The sequence below is a fragment of the Saimiri boliviensis genome, chromosome 5 (assembly GCF_048565385.1).
Source record: "Saimiri boliviensis isolate mSaiBol1 chromosome 5, mSaiBol1.pri, whole genome shotgun sequence".
NCBI classification, from domain to species: domain Eukaryota; kingdom Metazoa; phylum Chordata; class Mammalia; order Primates; family Cebidae; genus Saimiri; species Saimiri boliviensis.
This window is the reverse complement of record NC_133453.1, coordinates 30,755,514-30,776,900: the sequence shown is the minus strand read 5'-3', so window position 1 is coordinate 30,776,900 and position 21,387 is coordinate 30,755,514. Positions and strand designations below refer to the sequence as shown.

At 36.0% G+C, this 21,387-nt stretch overlaps 1 protein-coding gene across 11 annotated transcripts in view; it reads right to left on the bottom strand.

The window, feature by feature from the left end:
- KANSL1L (KAT8 regulatory NSL complex subunit 1 like) overlaps positions 1–19,148 on the bottom strand; it is a 152,128-nt gene extending 132,980 nt beyond the window's left edge. For 2 of the 11 annotated variants that reach the window (XM_074399081.1, XM_074399082.1), the window contains exons 1-2: positions 4,463–18,577; positions 1,238–2,351 (exon numbers count right to left, since the gene is read on the bottom strand). In XM_074399081.1, coding sequence (XP_074255182.1) covers positions 1,238–2,322 — 1,085 coding nt within the window. In that variant the 5' untranslated portion in view covers positions 2,323–2,351; positions 4,463–18,577. Of the gene's footprint in view, positions 1–1,237; positions 2,352–4,462; positions 18,579–18,857 lie in introns of those variants that run through there. The other 9 variants (XM_074399078.1, XM_039469731.2, XM_010336371.3 and 6 more) reach the window with 9 other exon arrangements.
- Positions 19,149–21,387: the final 2,239 nt, after the last annotated feature.

Genomic DNA, 21,387 nt, shown 5'->3' with positions numbered 1-21,387 from the left:
AGATTCCCTGACAGCTAGCTTAAAAATTATGCTTTATTTGACCATTTCAATTAAAATCAGGTCAATTAAATAAAATTAAAAATTCATTTCCTCAGCATCACTGTCCAAACCTCAATCCAATTAAAGCTAGCGCCTATTGGATAGCATAGATATAAAAGATTTCCATCATCTCAGAAATTTTTATTGGACAGAGCGGGTCTGTAGTGTTATCACAGTGTGATAATTAAAACTATTTTTATCTGCTTCTTATTTTTTTGATATCTAGATACCTCTCTCTCAAGTACATGCCCAAAAAGGCAGAGGTTGTGACTACATTGCTCACACTGAATCTTAATGTCTAGCACATAATAAGCATTCAATAGATATCTTACAGCTGACATTATAGTTTTGTTTTAGTTATACTAAGCTAGCCAAAACTGACTGAGTTGGTAAAGGCCAGTGATGAAAGCTATGAATACAACTATGAGTAGATAGTTAAGGAAAAAAAGTAGGTCAACATACATGTACTCTCAACTGATACACTCCCAAACACAATGAGGGTTCTCTATGTGCAGACTAAATTTAGTTAGCTAAATTAGTTAGTTAGCTACACATATTAGCTAGATCACTTAAGCAAAGATTTAGCCTTTTCTACAGCCTAGTCTATTCAAGAATAAAAAAATGTTTATTTATAGCTCATTAATGTTATTATTCCTGTATGAGTTTTTCCTAGATAGAATAGTTGAGTAAGTCTATTTTTAAATAGTATATATATACTGACAAGCAATAGTTAAAAAAAATTTTTTTTAAACTTCACCAAAAGTTTTATAACATAAAAGATTATGGCAGCCAGGCACGGTAGCTCACATCTGTAATCCCAGAACTTTGGGAGGCCAAGGTGGGTGGATCACAAGGTCAGGAGTTCGAAACCAGCCTGACCAACATGGTGAAACCCTGTCTCCACTAAAAACACAAAAATTAGTCAGGCATGGTAGCACACGCCTATAATCCCAGGCACTCAGAAGGCTAGGTAGGAGAACTGCTTGAACCCAGGAGGCAGAGGTTGTAGTGAGCCAAGATCATGCCACTGCATTCCAGCCTGGGCAACAAAGCAAGATCCTGTCTCAAAAAAAAAAAAAAAAAAAAATCATGGCATTAAGATTTTAGAAAATCTATTTCTTGTCAACATACCTGGAAACTAAGATAACTTCTACTATATACGGAACAGAAAATAGTCTAATAATAATTTTGCACTTACACTGCCACATTTTTTCTAATGGTATATTCATCCAAATCGTCATCAGAGCTGCTATCAGTTGCATCGGAATCCAAACCCTCTTCAACATGAGACAACAGCCCTGTCGCAGACAATGCAAATCTTTGGATTTCTGCAGCTGTACACTGTGCAAAGCCATTTTTTGTATCATCCCACAATTTATTCTCTGCAGTCAATGTAACTTCTGGCTTAATTTCAGTGCATTTAGGTAAACTGTTACCCAAAACTGTGGTAGGTTCATGAAAGGTCTTCACTTTGGGGAGTTGATGTTTCATAGAAAATTTCATCTGCTGACCATAGTGCTTAACAACATGCCTTGCCAGGAGCATCTGCAAATGCTTCTGAGTTCTTCTAGCCTGGCTAAGTAAAATTTTCTGTTTGCTTACACAATGAAGTAAACGAGCATTTACTTCCTCCTCTTTTTCAGCAGCTGAAGAACTAATAGGCACATTTGAGTGGCCAGGTACAATTTTCTTTTGAGAACAGTGCAATAAACTCTTTCTAATCTCAGCATCAGTAACTTTATCCAAAAGTGCATTCTCTTGAAACCATTTATAGTTTTGCAGTTGTACTTTATCTACATTAGTGTCTTTGGTTATATTTGAATCCAAAATAATTTGTACATCTTTCATGCACTGGCCTGTGGTATCTGATAGAGGTTCCTTTTTGATGAACTCTTCAGAATGAGAAAGACAGATTTTACTGAGCTGAATGTTGCTGCCATTATATAGTATGTTTTTCAGCTTATTGCAACTGGGCTCCCCTAATTTCTTTTGTTTATAATTCTCATTATATTTATTTAATGTAGAATTAGAACTCATTAAAAAAACGGTCTGGTAATGTTTTGAAGACTGAGGGGAGCCAAAATGTTTTAAATTCACAAAATTAGTATTAAGAGTATGTTCGGGAGTCGGAAATCCAAGCATCTGAGAAAAAGTGTCTCCCTTCAGCTTTTCATCTACAGTTCTCGGACTTTCCACGCAGAGCATCTTGTCAGATTCCATGGTACTTGGCAAACATGAAAAGTTGATACCCTTTTCTGTTGCCTCCCTCAGAGCTGGGGTCATGGCGATTCCTGTAGATAATTATTGGAAACCTAAAATAATGTAAAAGTAAATGGTTAAATATCTTGAAAAAATTTTATGCTTATACATTTCTTACGGCAACATTTTTGATGCTTCTGATTAAAACATGAAAGAAACAAAATTCCTTCATCTGCAAACTCCCAACATTACTTCAACAAGATTAAGCTATCCTTCACTCTGACAGGGGGCCTAATAGCCAAAACTCCGATTAAAGTTACATATTGCTAGTACACAATGGGTGTTCAAAATATTTGTGGATGTAATTACATCTCAGAATTCCATTTTTTGACATTTAGTGACAGTCAAAAGAAAAAAATTCCAATAACATTTAATTGTTACTAGATTCTGGTAATAACAATTTAAAATGTGACTCAATTACATACTTTCAGCCAAAAATAAGGCTTATTTATCTTTATAAAATATAATAAATTGCTTTAAATTTCTATTACTGAATTTAATCTTCACTACCTGAACAGTATTAATAACAAGAACTAAAATATAATAAATAATGTGTAAGAAAACCTAAGTGAGGCCATACATGGTGGCGCAGGCCTGTACTTACTTTGGGATATCCCAGTACTTACTTTGGGATACTGAGGTGGGTGGATCACCTGAGGTCAGGAGTTCGAGATCAGCCTGGCCAACATGGTGAAACCTTGTCTCTACTAAACAATTAAAAATTAGCCGGGCGTGATGGTTGGGGAGTGTAATCCCAGCTACTTGGGAAGCTGAGGCAGGAGAATCACCTGAACCCAGGAGGCAGAGGTTGCAATGAGCAGAGACCGTGCCAATGCACTCCAGCCTGGGCAACAGAGTGAGACTCTGTCCCCCCAAAAAAAAAAAAAAAAAAAAAAAAAAAGAAGATCTGCCTGAACAGAACTAAAAACAAAAACATATAACTTCACAGCTGTTAAAAATATGTGACAGTAAAAACTTGCCTAATATGCAATGTCTCCTGAAAATATATCTGCAAATTTACCGTTTTCAGGAATGGATATGCATCAGAAGGCATTATTCCTGCCTAGAAAATAGTGGAGACAGTGCCAGAAAACCGCTAAAGATAAATCCCATATTAAACAAATTTCACTGCATATTATCAAAAGTATTAAAACTATATAATGATTCACAGCAAAAGGCAATCCAGTACCATTAAAAATTATGAAGTTTGAATAGTTAGTAAAATAATTTTACATCATTACCAATTATAACTTTTTAAAAATATCTAGTATTTTGTAGCCTTGATATGCAATGTTTCAACACATAATAGTTGATAGTCATTTAAACAGACACACTCTCATAGTGTATGTCCCCAGGTGCTAGTTATAACTCTACTTCCTTTATTCCTACTTAAAGACACAAACCAAAAGCTGATTCTTTACGAGGTCTAACAAAAATGATCAAGAAGAAAATAAAAGCACAACAATTTCTATGTAATAATAAAAAAGAGTTACAAGCAAATCAGAGACTAAGAGAAAATATTTGCAACATATATTTCAGACAAATATTAGTATCACGATTGCAGGAGGAATTCCTACAAATGAGCAAAAGATAGAGCAGTCAGGCATTTCACATGATGACATCCAAATGGTCATTAAACACAAACTTAATCATAATAGTAATGAGGGGAATATAGATTAAAAAGCAAGAGCCCCGTCTCCGATTACCAAATTGATAAAAATGTTTTTAGTCTGAAAACATCACATACATGAGATGTGAGTAAGTAAGATTTCTCATATCTATTGGGATCATAAATTGGTTCAGTAATTGGACCACAATGTAGAAAATGTGTTTGTCACAGGTACCAAAGGATAATGTTTCTAACAGCAAAACATCCTTTCAAAACAATCTAGACATCTAACAATAACAAAATAGATAATAAAATTAATAAAATGTGATGGAATACTATGTTGCAGTTCAAAAAGAATGAAAAAGTATCAATATGGAAAGACCTTTAAAATAATATCAAGTTAAAAAGAAAAAAAGAACACTGTAAAATGTATATAGTATAGTACCATATAAATATATACCATATAAATATAATACTAACACAAAACCACACCATATATATGTATACATATGTGTCTATTTGCAAGAATAAAAAGTGAACCAGAAAAATACCTACCAAACTTGTAACAGTAGTTGCATCAAGTAAGTTCCACGAAACAGAACTAAAAGTGATGGTTTAAGGGGATTTGCATTTTAACTACAAAATCTTATTACTTGAGGGGAAAAGACTAAATGCAAAATGAATAAATGTTAATGGTTGTTAATACTGGTTGAAAAAATTGGCCGGGCATGGTGGTTCATGCCTGTAATCCAAGTACTTTGGAGGCCAAGGTGGGCGGATCACCTGAGGTCGGGAGTTCAAGACCAGCCTGACCAACATGGTGAAACCCCGTCTTAAAAGAAAAAGAAAAAATTATAGATGTTTGCCTTTTTGTGTATATACTTTATTGCATAATGTCTCAAAAACATGTAGATTTCTATATGTTTCCAACAAATTCTGTATGTCTCAAAATTTATACACTTTTATATAATGCCTCAAAAATAAGCAAATAGATTTCTATTTATCCTAAACGCAAAAAAAAAAAAAAAAAAAAAAGGATTTCTTTTTCAGTTTATACTCTTCTTTTATGAAAACAGAAAATCAATTCTGAAACTAGCTAGCATTAGGAAATTTCTTCCAAGATTCAAGTTGCTACTTGACCAACTCAAAGACCTGTATCTTTTAATCAATAAACACTCAAAATAACATTTAGTGTCTACATTTTTGTTTGAGAAACTGCTTTAATCACAGTTCTTGTTAATGTTACAGCAGTATTCAAAAGATACTAAATTTTATCTTCCATAACATACACCCATCCCTCTCAAAAGTTTGAACAGAGTACTATGAATATAATCAAACTAGCTAGCAGCAGGGGCAGAAGGTGAAATATCACAAGGCAGGAGAGCTCATCTTAGTCCTGGGATAAAGGTACGGGAAAGATAAATATAACAAGTAGAGAAAAGAGGCCAGGTGCAGTGGCTCATACCTGTAATCCAAGCACTTCGGAAAGTTGAGGTGGAAGGACTGCTTGAGCCCAGGAGTTTGAGACCAGGCTGGGCAACATAGGGAAACCACTTCTCTACAAATAGTAAAACATTTGCTACGCATGGTGACATGTGCCAGCTGTCCTGGCTACTTGAGAGGCTGAGGCAGGAAAATCACTTGAGCCTGGATGTTGAAGCTGCAATGAACTGTGATTGCAACACTGCCCTCCAGCCTGGGCAATGGAGCATGACATTGTCTCAAAAAAAAAAAAAAAAAAGATACACATGGCTGGGCACAGTGGCTCATACCTATAATCCCAGCACTTTGAGAGGCTAAAGCAGGTGGATAATTTGCGCCCAGGAGTTTGAGACCAGCCTGGGCAACATGGTGAAATCCAGTCTCTACCAAAAAAATGATCATGCCACTGCACTCCAGCTTGAGTGACAGAGTAAGACTCTGTTTCAAAACAACAACAACAAAAAAACCAAATATGCAGATTAGTAGTTAATAAATACAATTCATAGCAAAAAGAGAAAGGGAAAAATGCAAAGACTAAAAGTGGCTAAGGCCCATTTATGGTAGAGAACTAGAATAAAACATATATACAAAATCTCTGGTGAGATCTCTAGGGCTTACTGATATGACAGGCAGCGTCCAAAATGACCTTAATAATCCCCACCCTTTTAGTATTCATGCCCGTGTATAATCCTTTACTAGATTAAGGAATGGATTTACTGACTCGCTTCTAATAAAAATGTAGCAGAGGTGATGAGATGACTTCTGAGATTAGATTGGCTGTGGCTTCCATCTGGCCACCCTCTCTTATTAAGGGAAGCCAACTGCCATGTTGTGAGCAGGAAAGACCCACATGGTAAAGAAATGATGTCACCAACCAACATACAGCAAAGTATCTGAGGCCTACCAGCAGCTATGTGAGTGATCTGAGAAACAGATCCTTCACAGTAATGCCTTGAAATAACTGTTGCTCTAGCCAACACCTTAGTTAACAACAGCCTTATGAGAGACCTTGAGCAAGAGGCACCCAGCTAAGCTTACATGCCTAGATTCTTGACCCACAGAAACTATGAAATAACATGTAATTTAAGCCACTAAATTTGGGGGTAATATATTACACAGTAATAAATAATGAATACATTTGGATATGAAGACTTTTAAGCTCTAGTCTATGAAAGGCCCGGACACATCATAGCTCTTATTCTGGGATTTCCATGAAGTCCTTTTGTACTCATTTCCAAGTGTATGGTTATAAAAACAAACAAACAAACAAACAAAACCCAGCCTAAATAAGTTTACTTTGCAATCAAAAGAAACTAATGAGAACAGCTATGTCTCCTATAAATAAAAAAGATTAAATTATGTTCAGTATACTTTCAGCCTAAAATGTAAGTACATTTCTCCCAATTATTTAAATTATCTAGATATATAATCATATTATATAACAAGGTTTCCCAACTGAATATTCTAAACTACCACTTCTGACGACCTCCATATTACATAAACAACTACACTTATCACTAACACTTCTAAGCTCTACAAAGTCTTGGATTTTTTAACAGTTTTATTAACCACACTATCCTCAACATGCAAAACTATCTGACATACAGAAGACATCCAACAAATATCTAATGAGAAAATGAGTAGTTGCCAGTATATTTAAAATCCAAAGTTCTCCTTACCATAGCCTACAAAATCCTACATTATCAGGTCCATGACTACTCTGCCTTCTACAACTCTTTCAATGAATTACCACACTCCAGAAACACTGGCCTCTATGCTGTATTTGAAACACACTAAGCAAGTCTCTGACACAGTAACTTTGTGTTTGCTCCTCTCTCAGCCTGAAACAATTATTTACAAATAAAATTACTGGCTCCCTCACTTCATTTATGTTTCTGCTCTGAGGTCACATCATCAGAGAGTCCTTCCGTAACCAGTATATTTAAAATAGCTTCAGCCTCTTGTTTCATGACTCTCCATTCCCTTGCATTACTTTATTGCTCTTCATAGCACTATTGCTACCTGATATTATATTACATTCTAGGAAAGAATATAGTTTAAGTGCAAGAACTCAACGTTGTAGTCTCCAGTACTAGAATAATGCCTGGCACACAGTAATTATCATGTATTTGTTGACTAAATTCATGAATGAATTGGTCATGATATTTAAAGGCATTTCAGGATTTTGATAGTCATAAGTAGTAACAACACCTTTTTCAATTATTATTTTTTTAAATGTACAAAACAACAATATATAAATAGGGTAATATGTTCAAGAATGGCTTATTTCATGAACACAAGACTGGTCCAACATTAAAGAAAACAATAACTAGAATTTACGGTATCAAAAGAAAAACCATATGATCTCAATAAATGGAGAAGAAGCATTTAACAGAATTCAGTACCCATTCATGAGAAAAACTCAGCAAATTAGGAAGGAGAGGAAATTTCTTTAATCTGATAAAAAAAATCTACACAAATGCCTATAGCTCACATCATAATTAATGGTGAAAGACTGAATGTTTTTGCCCTAAGACTGGGAATGAGGCAAGGTAGACATTTTTCACCACTCATATTCAATGTTATATTGGAGGGCCTAGTTAGTGCTGCAGGGTAAGAGAAAAAGAAATAAAAAGCATACAGATTAGAAACTAAGTAAAACTGTCTCTATTCACAGATGACATGATTTTCTACATAGAAAATCCTAAGGAATCTGACTCCTCCACTAATGAATTTAATAAGGGAGCCAACATAAGGTCAACATACAAAACTCATTTATATTTCTATATGCTAGAAATGAAAAACTAGAAATAGAAATTTTTAAATAGTAATAATTCCAATACCTGCAAAACGCTTTGGTATAAATCTAAACAAAAGATGATGCACATGATCTTTATACTGAAAAATACAAAATGCCCATAATAATATCAAGACTTAAATAGTACATTACACTATGTTCATAGATTAAACTATTCAATATTGTTATGATGCTAATTCTCATTGAACTGATTTACAAGCTTAACCACAATATCTTGGCAGAATGTTTTACTGATACCTACAAGTTGATTCAAAAGTTAAAGGAACCAAAATAGCCAAAACAATTTGGAAAAGAACAAAGTTCAAAGATTCACACTACTTACCAATTTATAGTAGCCAAGACAGTGTGGCATTAGCAAAAGGATGAACATATCAATGGAAAGAACACAGCTCAGGAACAGACACACACACATGTGGTCAACTGATTTTTTTTTTTTTTTTTTTTTGAGACAGGAGTTTCACTCTGTCACCTAGACTGGAGTGCAATGGTGCGACTTTGGCTTGCTGCAACCTCTGCCTCCTGGGTTCAAGAGATTCTCCAGCCTCAGCCTCCCGAGTAGCTGGTATTACAGGTACCTGCCATCATACCTGGCTAATTTTTATATTCTTGTAGAGACGGGATTTCACCATGTTGGCCAGGCTGGTCTTAAATGCCTGACCTCAGGTGATCCACCCACCTCAGTCTCCCAAAGTGCTGGGATTACAGGCATTAGTCACTGTGCCCAGCCTGATTATTTTGACAAAGACACCAAGGCAATTAAATGTATAAAGCCTAGTTCTTAGATCATATCATTCTAGACTAACTGGACCTCTATAAGCCAAAAAAAAAAAAGAAGCTGATTATATATTTCATAACTTACATAAAAATGGTCAGATCAGATCTATCAGAATGAATCATGACCCTAAATGTAAAACCTGTAACTATACAACCTCTAGAAAAAGTATGAGAAAAAATGTTTGTGACACTGCTTTAAGCAAAGATATTTTGAGATATGACACCAAAAGCATTATTCATAAAAAGCTGCTAAACTTTTTATGAATAAAAGCTTCCTAAAAATTAAATACTAAATAAACTTTTAAAAAATAATCATTTAAAACAACTGATGGGAACCTCTGACATATATATTCAGAAGATAATGTGTTCAAGGGTTAGTAGAAATTGGACGTACATATTACCAAAGGTCACAGTTTGTCATTCAAATTAATGCTGAATAGTGGGTTTGACCATGATACAGGTTTAAATTTTTATGCTTTGTTAGGTATTATTTCATTTATACACATACTGGACAATTTGTTAAAGGCAAAATGAGTAAGAAGGAATACTATTTTTAAAAGCATAAAAAAATTTTTAAATTTTTATTTTAATTTTTGTGGGTACATAGAAGGTATATATATATTTATGGGGTACATGATAGCTGCTCATGGTGGCTCATCACATGCCTGTGATCCCAGTATTCTGGGAAGCCAAGGTGGGAGGATCACTTGAGCCCAGGAGTTTGAGACCAGCCTGTGTAATACGGTGAGATTCTGTCTCTATTTTAAATATATCTATACCTATATCTATCTATATATCAACAAAAATTAAAAAATTAAAGAACATGTTTCAAGACAGAGCCAACAATGTTTGACAAAGACTTCACAGGAATTAACGGAAAGGAAGGAGTCAAGGATGATGTCTAGGTTTTTGGCCTGAGTAACTGGATGGTCAGTGGTGCTATTTTCTGAAAAGCGGCAGACTTGGGGAGACAGAAAGTTAAAGGAGAAAAAAATAAAAACTTGTGTTTGGGATATGTTACTTTTAAGTGTCTACCAAACATCCAAATGGAAACAGCCATAAGGACAAGTCTGGAGTTCAAGCAAGAATTCATAAATAGAGAGATTATTTTGCAGAGTCACTGGCATATAAATAGTATTTACCCTAGGGAGTGGGTATAAGCAACGAAGAGAAAGGAGTCCAGGGCAAAACCTGAGAGTTTACTCACATTTACTTGAGCAAAGGAAGAGGAGCCGCAAAAGAGGAACAGCCCTTAAAAAAAAACTGAAAAGATCATCAGTGAGATAGGAAAAAATTCAGAAGTGTATGAAATCAAAATACCAAAGTGTTTAAAAGTGTATGGCATGATCAGGTCTGTCAAATGCTAGAGAGGTCAAGAAAGATGAAGACAGCAAAGTGAACAGTATTACTTTTTAAGGAGTGTACTGAAAAGTCTTGCTTTAAAAAAGTTATATATAAATTAAATACTCCAGCAGCCTCTAGCCATCCTATCCCACCTAAGCATAGGAAAAACTGAGAAGCACAGTGAAGTTCACAGCCCAGGGGCACAGGCTCACTAAAACAGACCTTATCACTGGAATACGGAACATCTTTTCCACCTTCACAAGGTACTAAAAGCCTATTTACTAGAGTTCCTTTTACTCAGGACATCATGCTCAGCTTTCAACATAAAACTACAAGTCATACTAAAAGGCAAAAAACATAGTTTGAAGAAACAGCAAGCATCAGAACCAGATTTAGATATGGCAGGGATGTTGGAATTACCAGACCAGGAAGTTAAAACAACTATGATGAATATGCTAAGGCCTCTAATGGAAAAGACAGACAACATGCACCAAAAGACAGGTAATGTAAGGAGAGAGATGGAAACTCTAATGAAGAATAAAAAAGAAATGCCAGAAATCAAAAACACTGCAACAGAAATAATATCTTTGATGGGCTTAGTAGTAGGCTGGATGTGGCAGAAGAAAATGGCATTAAGCACTAAGGAAGGTGTATAAATAGAAACCTCCAAAACTAAAAAGGAATGCGAACAAAGATGGCAGGGGGTTGCGGAAGAACAGAATATCCAACCAAGAACTGTGGGACACTTATAAATGGCGTAACACATGCACAATGAGAATACCAGAAGGAGAAGAGAAAAAAAAAATACTTGAAACAATAATGAGTAAGAATTTCTCCAAATTAATGTCAGACACCAAACCACAGATCCAGGATGCTCAGAGATCACCAAACTATCACTTGATAAATGAAGCACTGTATAAAATTATATTACATGAAATCGTATACAATAATAGTATACTTAAAACAAATAATAGTCCATTTAAAAATTTTTACTAGAAATTACTTTATCACATATTTTCCCACAATAGATCAAAAGCTACACAAAGGCAGGTGTTATGTGTTCACTCATCGTGATATTCTAGAATATTTTATGGCACATAGCAGGCTCATAATAAATATTTCTTGAATAAATACCACCTAAAATGGTAAAATTATTTTAAAATTTCAAGGAAGAAAGTTCATGATATATTTTATTGCAAAGGAGTCTTAAGGCAAAAAAATTAGGAAATATTAGTATAGAATGCAACTGTCTAACAGAAATATGATATGGCTACATATGTGGTTTTAAACTTGCTACTAGACATATTTTTAAAAGAAACAGGAAAAAATAAATTTAATTTCATCCAATATATACAAAATATCATATATCAACATTTAATCAATAAAAAAAATCTTGATGAAATATTTTCTATTCCTCTATATGTGTGCCAAGCCTTCAAAATCCCGTGTTTATTTTACATTTAGCATCATCTCAACGTGGGAAAACCCATATTTCAAGTGCTCAATAGTCACACACAGTTAGAAACTACTGCACTAAACAGTGCAAAGTATAATGTATATGGCAGGGTGCGACGGCTCAATGTTTGTAATCCCAGCACTTCCAGAGGATGAGGCAGGTGGATCACCTAAGGTCAGGAGTTCAAGACCAGCCTGGCAAAACCCCATCTCTACTAAAAACACAAAAATTAGCTGGGTGTGGTAGCACACACCTATAATCCCAGCTACTTGGGAAGCTGAGGCAGAATTGCTTGAACCTGGGAGGCAAAGGTTGCAGTGAGCCAAGATTGTATCACTACACTCCAGCCTGGGTGACAGAGCAAGAGTCTGTCTCAAAAGAAAAAAAAAAGTATATAGTATATGGTCCCCCCAAGAAACAAGGGATCAATTATCAACTACTATATTTCAGTCCAATTTTTTTGGCCAAATATATTGTTCAATATTCTCAGGCACCTATAGTATTCTAGGATATAAAGAAACTTTATGGTAAATAAATCCTCAAATAGCTTTCTAAAAAGCACCTTGATCTTCCTATAAAAATTCACTTTCTAATTATTTAGGTTTCTAATTATACACATAATTGGGCAGGAGTATTTGGATCCTTGCTAAATCTAAGAAATGTCTTTACAGTTAGTAAAATACTTTATTACTCCGGGCACCGTCATCATCTTTGATGATTATTTCTTTCATAAACATCCAAGATACTTAGGCACAATAGGTACCTTTTCTAAAAGAATTTAGTCTAATGATACAGAACTTCAAAGAGCATGGAAGGAGCGAAATTGGAAAAAAGAATACAATTTTTTGTCACAACATACAGAAACTAAAATATCAAATTTACAGAATTTAAGAAGCAGCAAAATGTAAGATATGAAAATATATCAGTACTCTTTCAAAGAAAGCAACTAGGTACATAATCTTGATTATGTCAACAGGCAATAGTTCTAGATAATCCAAAATCCAATAGTGTTTCTTGGGTATGAATTTTACTTTTATTTTTAAAACAGAATTTTCAACTTACATTCCAATTCAACTAAAAAAAAAAAAAAATTCCTTAGCACATCAGCAGCCCAGAAATGTTATGGATGGCAAAACAAACGAACAAAAAAAACAAAACCAGTCTGTCATAAAACTGTTATAGATAGTCTACTAAGCAAATAATTCTCCAGTAAGCGATTCCGATCTTAGTGTATCTCCGTTTTTCTTAGATGTCTCATTAAAAAACCACCAAAGAGAATTTCAGTAAGACAAGACAAAGCTTATAATAATAAACTTTTTTTTAAAATTAGAGTCAATTTTTTTTTGCTTTTGGTTATACTAAATTTGTTATAAAATTAATCTGATAAAAAACAATGGGGGGATTATAAAGTTAAATCTATACAATAAATTCTAATTTTCAGACTACAATTTAATCCAAAGAACAATCACTCTGAATTAGGGCATTTGTTGCTCTGAAATTATTATAAATACAATTAAATTAATCTGATTAAAAACAATGAGTAGACTGTAAAGTTAAATCTATACCATAAATTCTAATTTTGGGTCTACAATTTAATCCAAAGAATGTTCACTGTTAATTAAGGAAAGCATGAGTTAATATTAATTGTTCTGAAATCATATTACGGTAGTCTCCCCTTATCAGCAGTTTCACTTTCATGGTTTCAGTTACCTGTGGTCAACTGGCAGTCCAAAAACAGGTGAATACAGTACAATACGATATTTTGAGAGAAAGCAAGGAGAGCACATTCACATAACTTTCACTTATAATTGTTCTACTACTGTGTTGCTAATCTTTTACTATGCCTAATTTATAAATAATTATAATTGTTCTACTACTGTGTTGCTAATCTTTTACTATGCCTAATTTATAAGTTAAACATGATCATTTGTATGTATGGTTAGAAAAAAATAAAGTGTATCTAAGATTCAATACTATCTGAGGTTTCAGGCAACACTGGGGATCTGGGAACATACACCCCAAAAATAAAGATGGACTACTGTACTACAAATAAAAAACCTTGTCCTGTTGTCTCCAGACTTTCCATTAGGGGCTTAATCTGTATTCTAAAAGATTTATAAATCATACATATTTATAAAATTAGCATTAATTAAATGCAATCTGATCCCTTGGACATCATGAAACGTAGTAAAAGCCGTTATCCTCAAAAGCTGCATGTACACAGTGAGATAATTACCAAGTCAATTAGTTACTGAGTTGGTCTAGACAGTTAATAATCAGACCTTTACAAACTAATATGTAGGTCACATATTCCAAATAATTTTTGACAAACTTTCTAAAGAAAAATTTAAAAATTGATAATCGAATCTCTATGCTCAGAGTTGAAAACAATAATCTACGTAAGAACCACTCTTCCTCCTGAGAATCTAAATTAAAGATTAAAAACCAAATCAGAATTCCTAGCCCCTAAAATACTGCTCCAGATTCTGATTTCTATTCCAGAATGCATACATATATTCCATATATGCCATGGAAAATATCCTATCCAAATCTGCCCTGAACATTAAATTTACTCTTTTAACTGGAATCTGGATAATCCCAGTTCTCTTAAATGCAGAGCAATGAAACAAACTAGGGAAAAAGTATCAGAAAGATAGCAGATTTATACTTAATACTAAAATAAAGTGAAAAGACTACCCACATTATTTTGAGAGAAGCCCGAAATAGGGTCAAATATTAAATTATTTCCACACTTGTGACCTAAATGTTTCACATAGCTAACCTAGGCTAATTACAGGAAGAAAGAGTAGAAAAAAGACAAATTCTTTTAGCAAAATAGGAGAAGTCTTTTTAAACATTATTACTAAAATATAAGGGGACTCCAGAAATATAGTTGTGCCACTGCGCTCCAGCTGGGTGACTGAGAGACACTGTCTCTACAATAATTAAAAAATAAATAGAAAATATATGAGGATTCTAAACTTCTTAATTGTAACAGGAAAAAGTCCAATTAAACAAACAAAAAAGAATGAGCTCACACTGGTACAGTTTTATTCCTCAAAAATACAGGAATTAATGGAAGGTAGGAATACAAAATACAGAGTTATGTTTTCAAGATTTCTTCATGCCACTTTATAGGAATCCTCAATTAACTGCAGAAAATGCTGCAATAATTGGCATGACTAGGATTCAGTCAGCTCAGTACTTCATATTCAGTGATGTTTTATAAGCAAGAACTTCTTCCACTTTGAAAACTATGCCTAAAAAGGAATTCTCTTTGAAGACTAAAGGAATTTAATTAAAGATAAAGCCACTTGAATGTCTACACAACACATCAAACAGATCATACTTCAAGCAGAATTATTACTTTTCAGTGATAAGTGCATGACTCATAGGAATATAAATGAAGTCTTTTTTTTTTTTCTGTGTATATCAATTTGGATCCAGAAATCTACATGTAGAAGTGCACACATTTGCTCGGTCTATATATTTTGGCTTCAATTGAACTTCACATGAATAAACACTGATTAATTACTTATGGCCAAATAAAGATTTGTTTTAATAAAAGTAACATACTTGAGAATTCTTTGTCTTATTGGACTGGAAACAAAGCCTCAATAATATAATAAACAAATAAAAAGTTCATAAATATTTTTAAAATATTAACAGTCTCAATATTATTAATAAAATTTCACATCTATATAGAACTAGTTCTAAGAATGTAAAAATAACATCAAGTATTTAAAATTTCCATTATGAATAGTCTTCAGATTTTTATTATGGACTATCTACTGACAAGTTTAATAGTAACACTTTTATTAACATTTGCTGGGTGTTTATCCTACATGATTAAGGAATAAGGAACACAGTTCAATGAAAAGTTCCTATAAAATAACATTTAAAAGAAAAAAAGGTAGAAATCTATTGGAAATTGTATCTTCCTTGTCTTTCTAAATGGAACATACTAAAACTAATGTAAGATTGTATTTATGATTCAGGGTCATCATGATGTAAAATATTCCATTAAAGTACTATAATGCAGTATCAGCTTTAAGGATAGAGATATGAGATGATATGCTTTAAAATTAGCAAATTGGTTGCTAACTGCCCAGTAACTGTCACTTCTGTTGCAAGCAGCCCCAATCCTTTCTGTCTGTATCTTCGTGAACCCAATCAGTAAACAATCCTAAGCACAATTCTACACCTGAAGAAAGCAACTCTCTGCCTCCTTCAACCAGAAAGCAGCTCTCTGCCTCCTACAGCTATCATCTAATACTGTATAGACAAAATAAGGATATGAAGAGATATCTGAATACACGAAAACAAGAATTATGTATTACATATAAGATTTACGTGGTAGGTTAAAGAGCATAAAGGATACTATAGGCAATAATAGGTGAGCTACCAAGAACAATCTCAATAATAAAGGAATTTTAGACAGCAAGCATCATTTCTTGTCAAATACAGAAAAAGCTGCAAGCGAAACTACATTGATCAATGAAACCTTTACGTTAATTCCACAGAAGACAGGTGAATGAGCAAAAGAAATGAAATAGTCTAAGGTATCATAATAAATGACATCAAAACTGGATGAAGCTCTTGGATAATGCAGCAGTTGCGCTATGGGAAGTTAATGGACCTTATAGCAGACAAGTGTGATAAGATCACTGAGGCCTCACCTGAATGAAGAAGTACTCAAAGTTATGAATCCAACAATAATAGTATATTATTAACAATGTACTAGTAAACTGAGTAAAACGAAAAGCAAAAGACCTTTCCTGATCTTCCACAGATTAAAAAAGATGAATATTAACCAACTGGCAAGCATTTATTGACCACCCACTAACTGATCTGCCACATGTCAAACATGAAACACATTTCTTTCTCTCAGGTACTTTACAATAAGTTAGAAAAATAAAATAGATACAACACGGATTAGAGCGAAAAAATTTCAAATGCAAATTAAAGCAAGGTTTTTACGTTTTAAAGCCTAACACTAGGTGATGAACAAAGAGATAATGGGAAGCACTCACATACCACTAGATCAGTGTAAATCAATACAACATTCTGTAAAGGAATTTGGTGATACAAGAGCCTTAAAAAACATACATACAAACACAGAACACAACAAAAACAGACTCTGGCCCAGTAACTCCTCTTCTACAAATCTAATGGGGAGGGGATTTCAAAGATTTCTGTAAAAGAAAATTGTCTGTAGTGAAATATACACTAGCAAAACTAGAAACATCCCAAATATCTGCCAATAAGAAAAATCTAAAATACGATAGTTACATGAAACGTTAAGCAGCTATTAAAAATATTTTTCCACAGAATATTTCATGATACGGGTATGTCTGAGTTAAATGAAAATACCATATGATCTCAGTTTCAGGAAAAATACACATATATGCACACAAAAATATTTAAATTACACAATATTTTTATTTTCTTATTTGCACAAATCTTTTTTCCAAATCACTTTATGATAAGATTTAACAAAATAATTGTTATTTGCAAAGGCACATATCATGAAACAGAATTAAAATGTAAATCTTAAAAGTCAATGTGAGAGATTGCCCTGAATTACTAAGTTTCACATAAAAAATTACTCCAGAGAGTTTGCGGGAGAGAATAATAATCTATGTAGATAAAAACCATGAGGAAATGGTTGCAGACGCTGATATTGATCTGAATTAAGTAGGTGGAAACTGAGGGAGAACTGAAGATAATGGTTACAACAGATTTTAAAGATAACCAAACATAATCTATTCATGAGTAACTCATTGTACTTCCCCAGCATGCAGGCTTTTAAAAAATTGACTTTTGTTATAAAAATACTAGTACTTGGCTATTTTTGTTAATATTGGTAGAGATTTCGAATCACTTTTACTAACACGGGGCATTTCATCTTTCTTACAATCTCTTAAGGCTGAGACCATATCATGAAACATTACAAAAGGAAACAAATTTGAGATCAGAGAGGTGACTAACCCAAGAAAATGACTAGTTAAGAACGGGTAAGAAAGACCACTCACTGCTAAGCCTCTTTCTCAATACTGAATTATTTTTAGAGCTACTTTTTCCTAGTCAGAGACTGCCAGTTTTGTCTGCAGTGCTCAAACATTTCACTGAGGTTTTGAGGCTAACAAATCTGCCCCATCCAGCAATATTTAAAAACTTACTGACCCAAACTCAGATGAAGTTAAGCAAACTGGCTAAAGACGAAGGAAGCTTCTCTCTCAAACCTCGCCAGAACATGACTGTCCTGAAGTTTGGGGAATCAAAAACGGAACGTGCTTACCGCAGTTCAAACAAACAAACAAAAACGGATTCTCCCAGAGTAAGAAGAAAACACGACAAGCACGTCCATCCAGTGCCTGCCCTCCCGGCTGCAGAGCCAGCCTCTTCCTTTCCTGTGGTTTCTGAGACGGCCTGGATACCGCCTGGTATTTCTTGCTACCAAACACCAAGCATTCTCACTTTTTCCAGCAAGACCGGTCCCTTTCTCAGCACACCCAAGTGGCACAAACTTGGAAGCACCATCTCTTAGTAACCCTCTAAACTCTGCTCTATCCCATCTAATTCTAAAGCCCAAATCTACGTTTTCCTGAAAGAAAGTGTAAAATAAATAAGGGTCTCAGCAAATCCAGACTGCTCTGCCTCAGAGCTGCCTCAAAAAACCCATCACCACATCCGCATTGGGTGAGGCTCAGTCGATGAGGCAAGGGGCGGGTCCAGGAAACCACGTGTTCTGCCTTCTGCGCACGCGCCAGCCAAAACAAAAGGGAGGTCTGCCAAGCCCCTCCCCCCACGTGACCGGCGTCTAGGTCCACCTCCGCCCCTCCCTCGACCCCTTCCCTCCCCAGCTGCCAAGGCTGTTAGGTTTAGCCGTTTAAATTTGGCTGCGGTCAGACCCCTGCCCTAGAGCGCGATCCCTTGCCGAGACCGGAGTCCAGCAGCCCAGAGGATTCGGGGGGCGAAGGGGCTGCCGGTCGGTCGCCTGACCCGCAAGTCCACCCGGCAGTCTTCTCCCCTCCCCGCGCTGCCGCCGTCCCCGAAAGGGGAGACCCACCCACCTCGTCCCACCGCTGAGACGCCGGCCACTCGCCTGCTGGGGCGCCCTGGCTCCCCTCGACCGCCGCACCTTCGGTCCAGCCGTGGTGGGGCTGCTGAGGTGATCTCTAGCTGCCCGCCCGCCTCCCCCACCCGGGGCACCGCTGACTCGTCTCCAGAGCGCGCCTCGCTCCCGCCCCGGCCGCCGTCGCCGCCGCCGCCGCCGCCGCCGCCACCGCCGCCACCGCGGTTTAACAGTCTGCCCGCTGCCCGTAGCTCCGGGCGGCTCGGGGGGACGGAACCCTGCCGCGGTAGAGGAGCAGTGGGCGGGGCCCGGCGCCGGCCAATGGCAACGGGGGAGGGGCAGCGCCATGCAAATGAAGCGGGTGGCGGGGAAACCCCGGCAGGGGGCGGGGCCTGCAGAAGCGGTCTGGAGTGTTCTGGAAGTGGCAGGATCCCGAAGCCCTGAACTCTGCTGCAGGGGTTGCCTCGGCTCCCTCGGGGCGGGTTCGGCGCCGCTCCCGCTTCCTCCTCTCTCTTTCCCGGTGCCAACCCCGGAGAAAAAAACACCGCCGGGAGACTTCCCACTCCTGCTTTGCTATTTTTGTACCTCCGTGACAGGAAAAACAAAGCGCCGAGGCTAAGTCAGGCGCATTCACTCCCTGCAGCCCGCGCCGGGGCCTCGGCGACTCCTGCGGTCTGCGGCTTTCACGCGCCACTGCGGAGGCGGAGTTGAAGATTTCTCCCGGTTGTCAGGTCCACGCTTCTCCGTGCGTTTGCTTTTATTCCGTGCGCTCGAATCCACTCATGCTTCTTTCTGACCTCAGAGGGGCCCTGAAGTAGGGGACCAATTTGCCTTGTATCCAACTGGGTGGTTTATGATTTAAATAAAAAAAATAAAAAAAAAAAAAAAACCACCAGAGGTAGGTAGCAAGACCAGAGAAAGCATTGTTATGTCTCTACCAATCTGGCTTGAGTGGCGCTGGACTTAAGTTACCTCTGCAGTAGCGCTGTCAAGTGAATAAACGGAGTTTATGTGGAGATAGTTGGCCAGGGACACAGAAAAACAGTTCTGAGCGTCTTGCACCTGCCCCGCGCTCCACTTACCGCAAAACAAACCTGCACCCGGGCTCTTCCCGAGCACTCGAATTTTTTTTTTTTTTTTTTTTTTAACTGAGTTCTACATATAGCTTCGGAGATGTTGTATCACAGTCTTTCCTAAGCAGCTAATTTACACATGAAATGATTTAAGGAATGAAGAGTACTAGGTTTTTCAAGGCAGAAGGATAGTTGCCATTATTTTAACCTTATCAATTTGGGCGGGAAGCAGGGGAATCCAAGGATTGCAGTCATAACAAAGCGTAATCTGGAATTAGAAAATTAGCTACTTGTTCCTGGTGATTCTGGTAGATTGTGATGTTACTGAAATGATTTTTATGACAAGCTGCATTTATTGGAGATAATTTTTTTTAATTACTGAATAATTGCACCTCAATATGGGCAAGGGAAGAGTTTTAGGAAATTGATTTACTTTCATCATAGTAAAAGTTGTAAGCTAATGATGTTGTGAAAAATAGTAAAATCAGAAAATATTTATTGAATATTTACCATATTCAAAGGACTGTCCTATTCCTTAGGGACAGAAATCCAAAAATGATTAAAGTAGTTTTTAAAGTTTTGTTTTTGTAATTAGCAGTCTGAGTTGTCTAATAAACATGTGTTAAGATAGATCAAAAGAAGATTCTGGATTTGAGTTGGATGTTTAAAAGACTTTGAAAGTGAGTTGGATGTAAAAGTCCCTGTCCTCATGCAGTTTATAGTGGATGACAAAGGGATTAAGCTTTGTAATTACACAAGTAGTAATTCATACAGTATTTCTACATATATTATCTATTTTTTTCATCATGTAGCCATTGGAGGTAGGCTGTTTCCAATACTCCAGATTAATTTTTTAACCTTCTAGTCATCCCTGCCGCCTGCCAAATTTTACAGACGTTAAATATTTCAACCTATCAAGCTGTCATATATGTACATTTTCCCTTTTCTTTTTATATTCAGTTAATGAGAATGTGGGGAGATGATTAACAAAATAATACGGGTTTGATATAAAATTCATAGGAAAGCACAAAGAAGAAAACCACAATCACATGCAAGGCCTGCTGTATTTTATGTGTATGAGATGACACTGCGCATACTGTTTTTTTAATCCCATTTAGCTACATATTAAGCACACTGCCCTTTGACACTGAATATTGTTCTAAAGCTTGATTTTATTATTTGTAGCATATGCATGCCAGTTTTCCAGACACTATAGAATATCAGTTCTTCTTACTACAAAAAATGGTATACTGAATCATTTGTCAAACTATTTTCTGTATTACTCAGCAACAGCCCCAAAACTGCATGTAGTTAATATTTTTTTAAATCCAGGACATATTATTTAGAAGATACATTAAAAGCATTTTGATTTCCAAGAAAAAATATAACAGCGGTAAGAATAGAACATTTTAAAATCCAGAAAGAACAAGGAGAAGTAAAGGGCACCATTCTTGC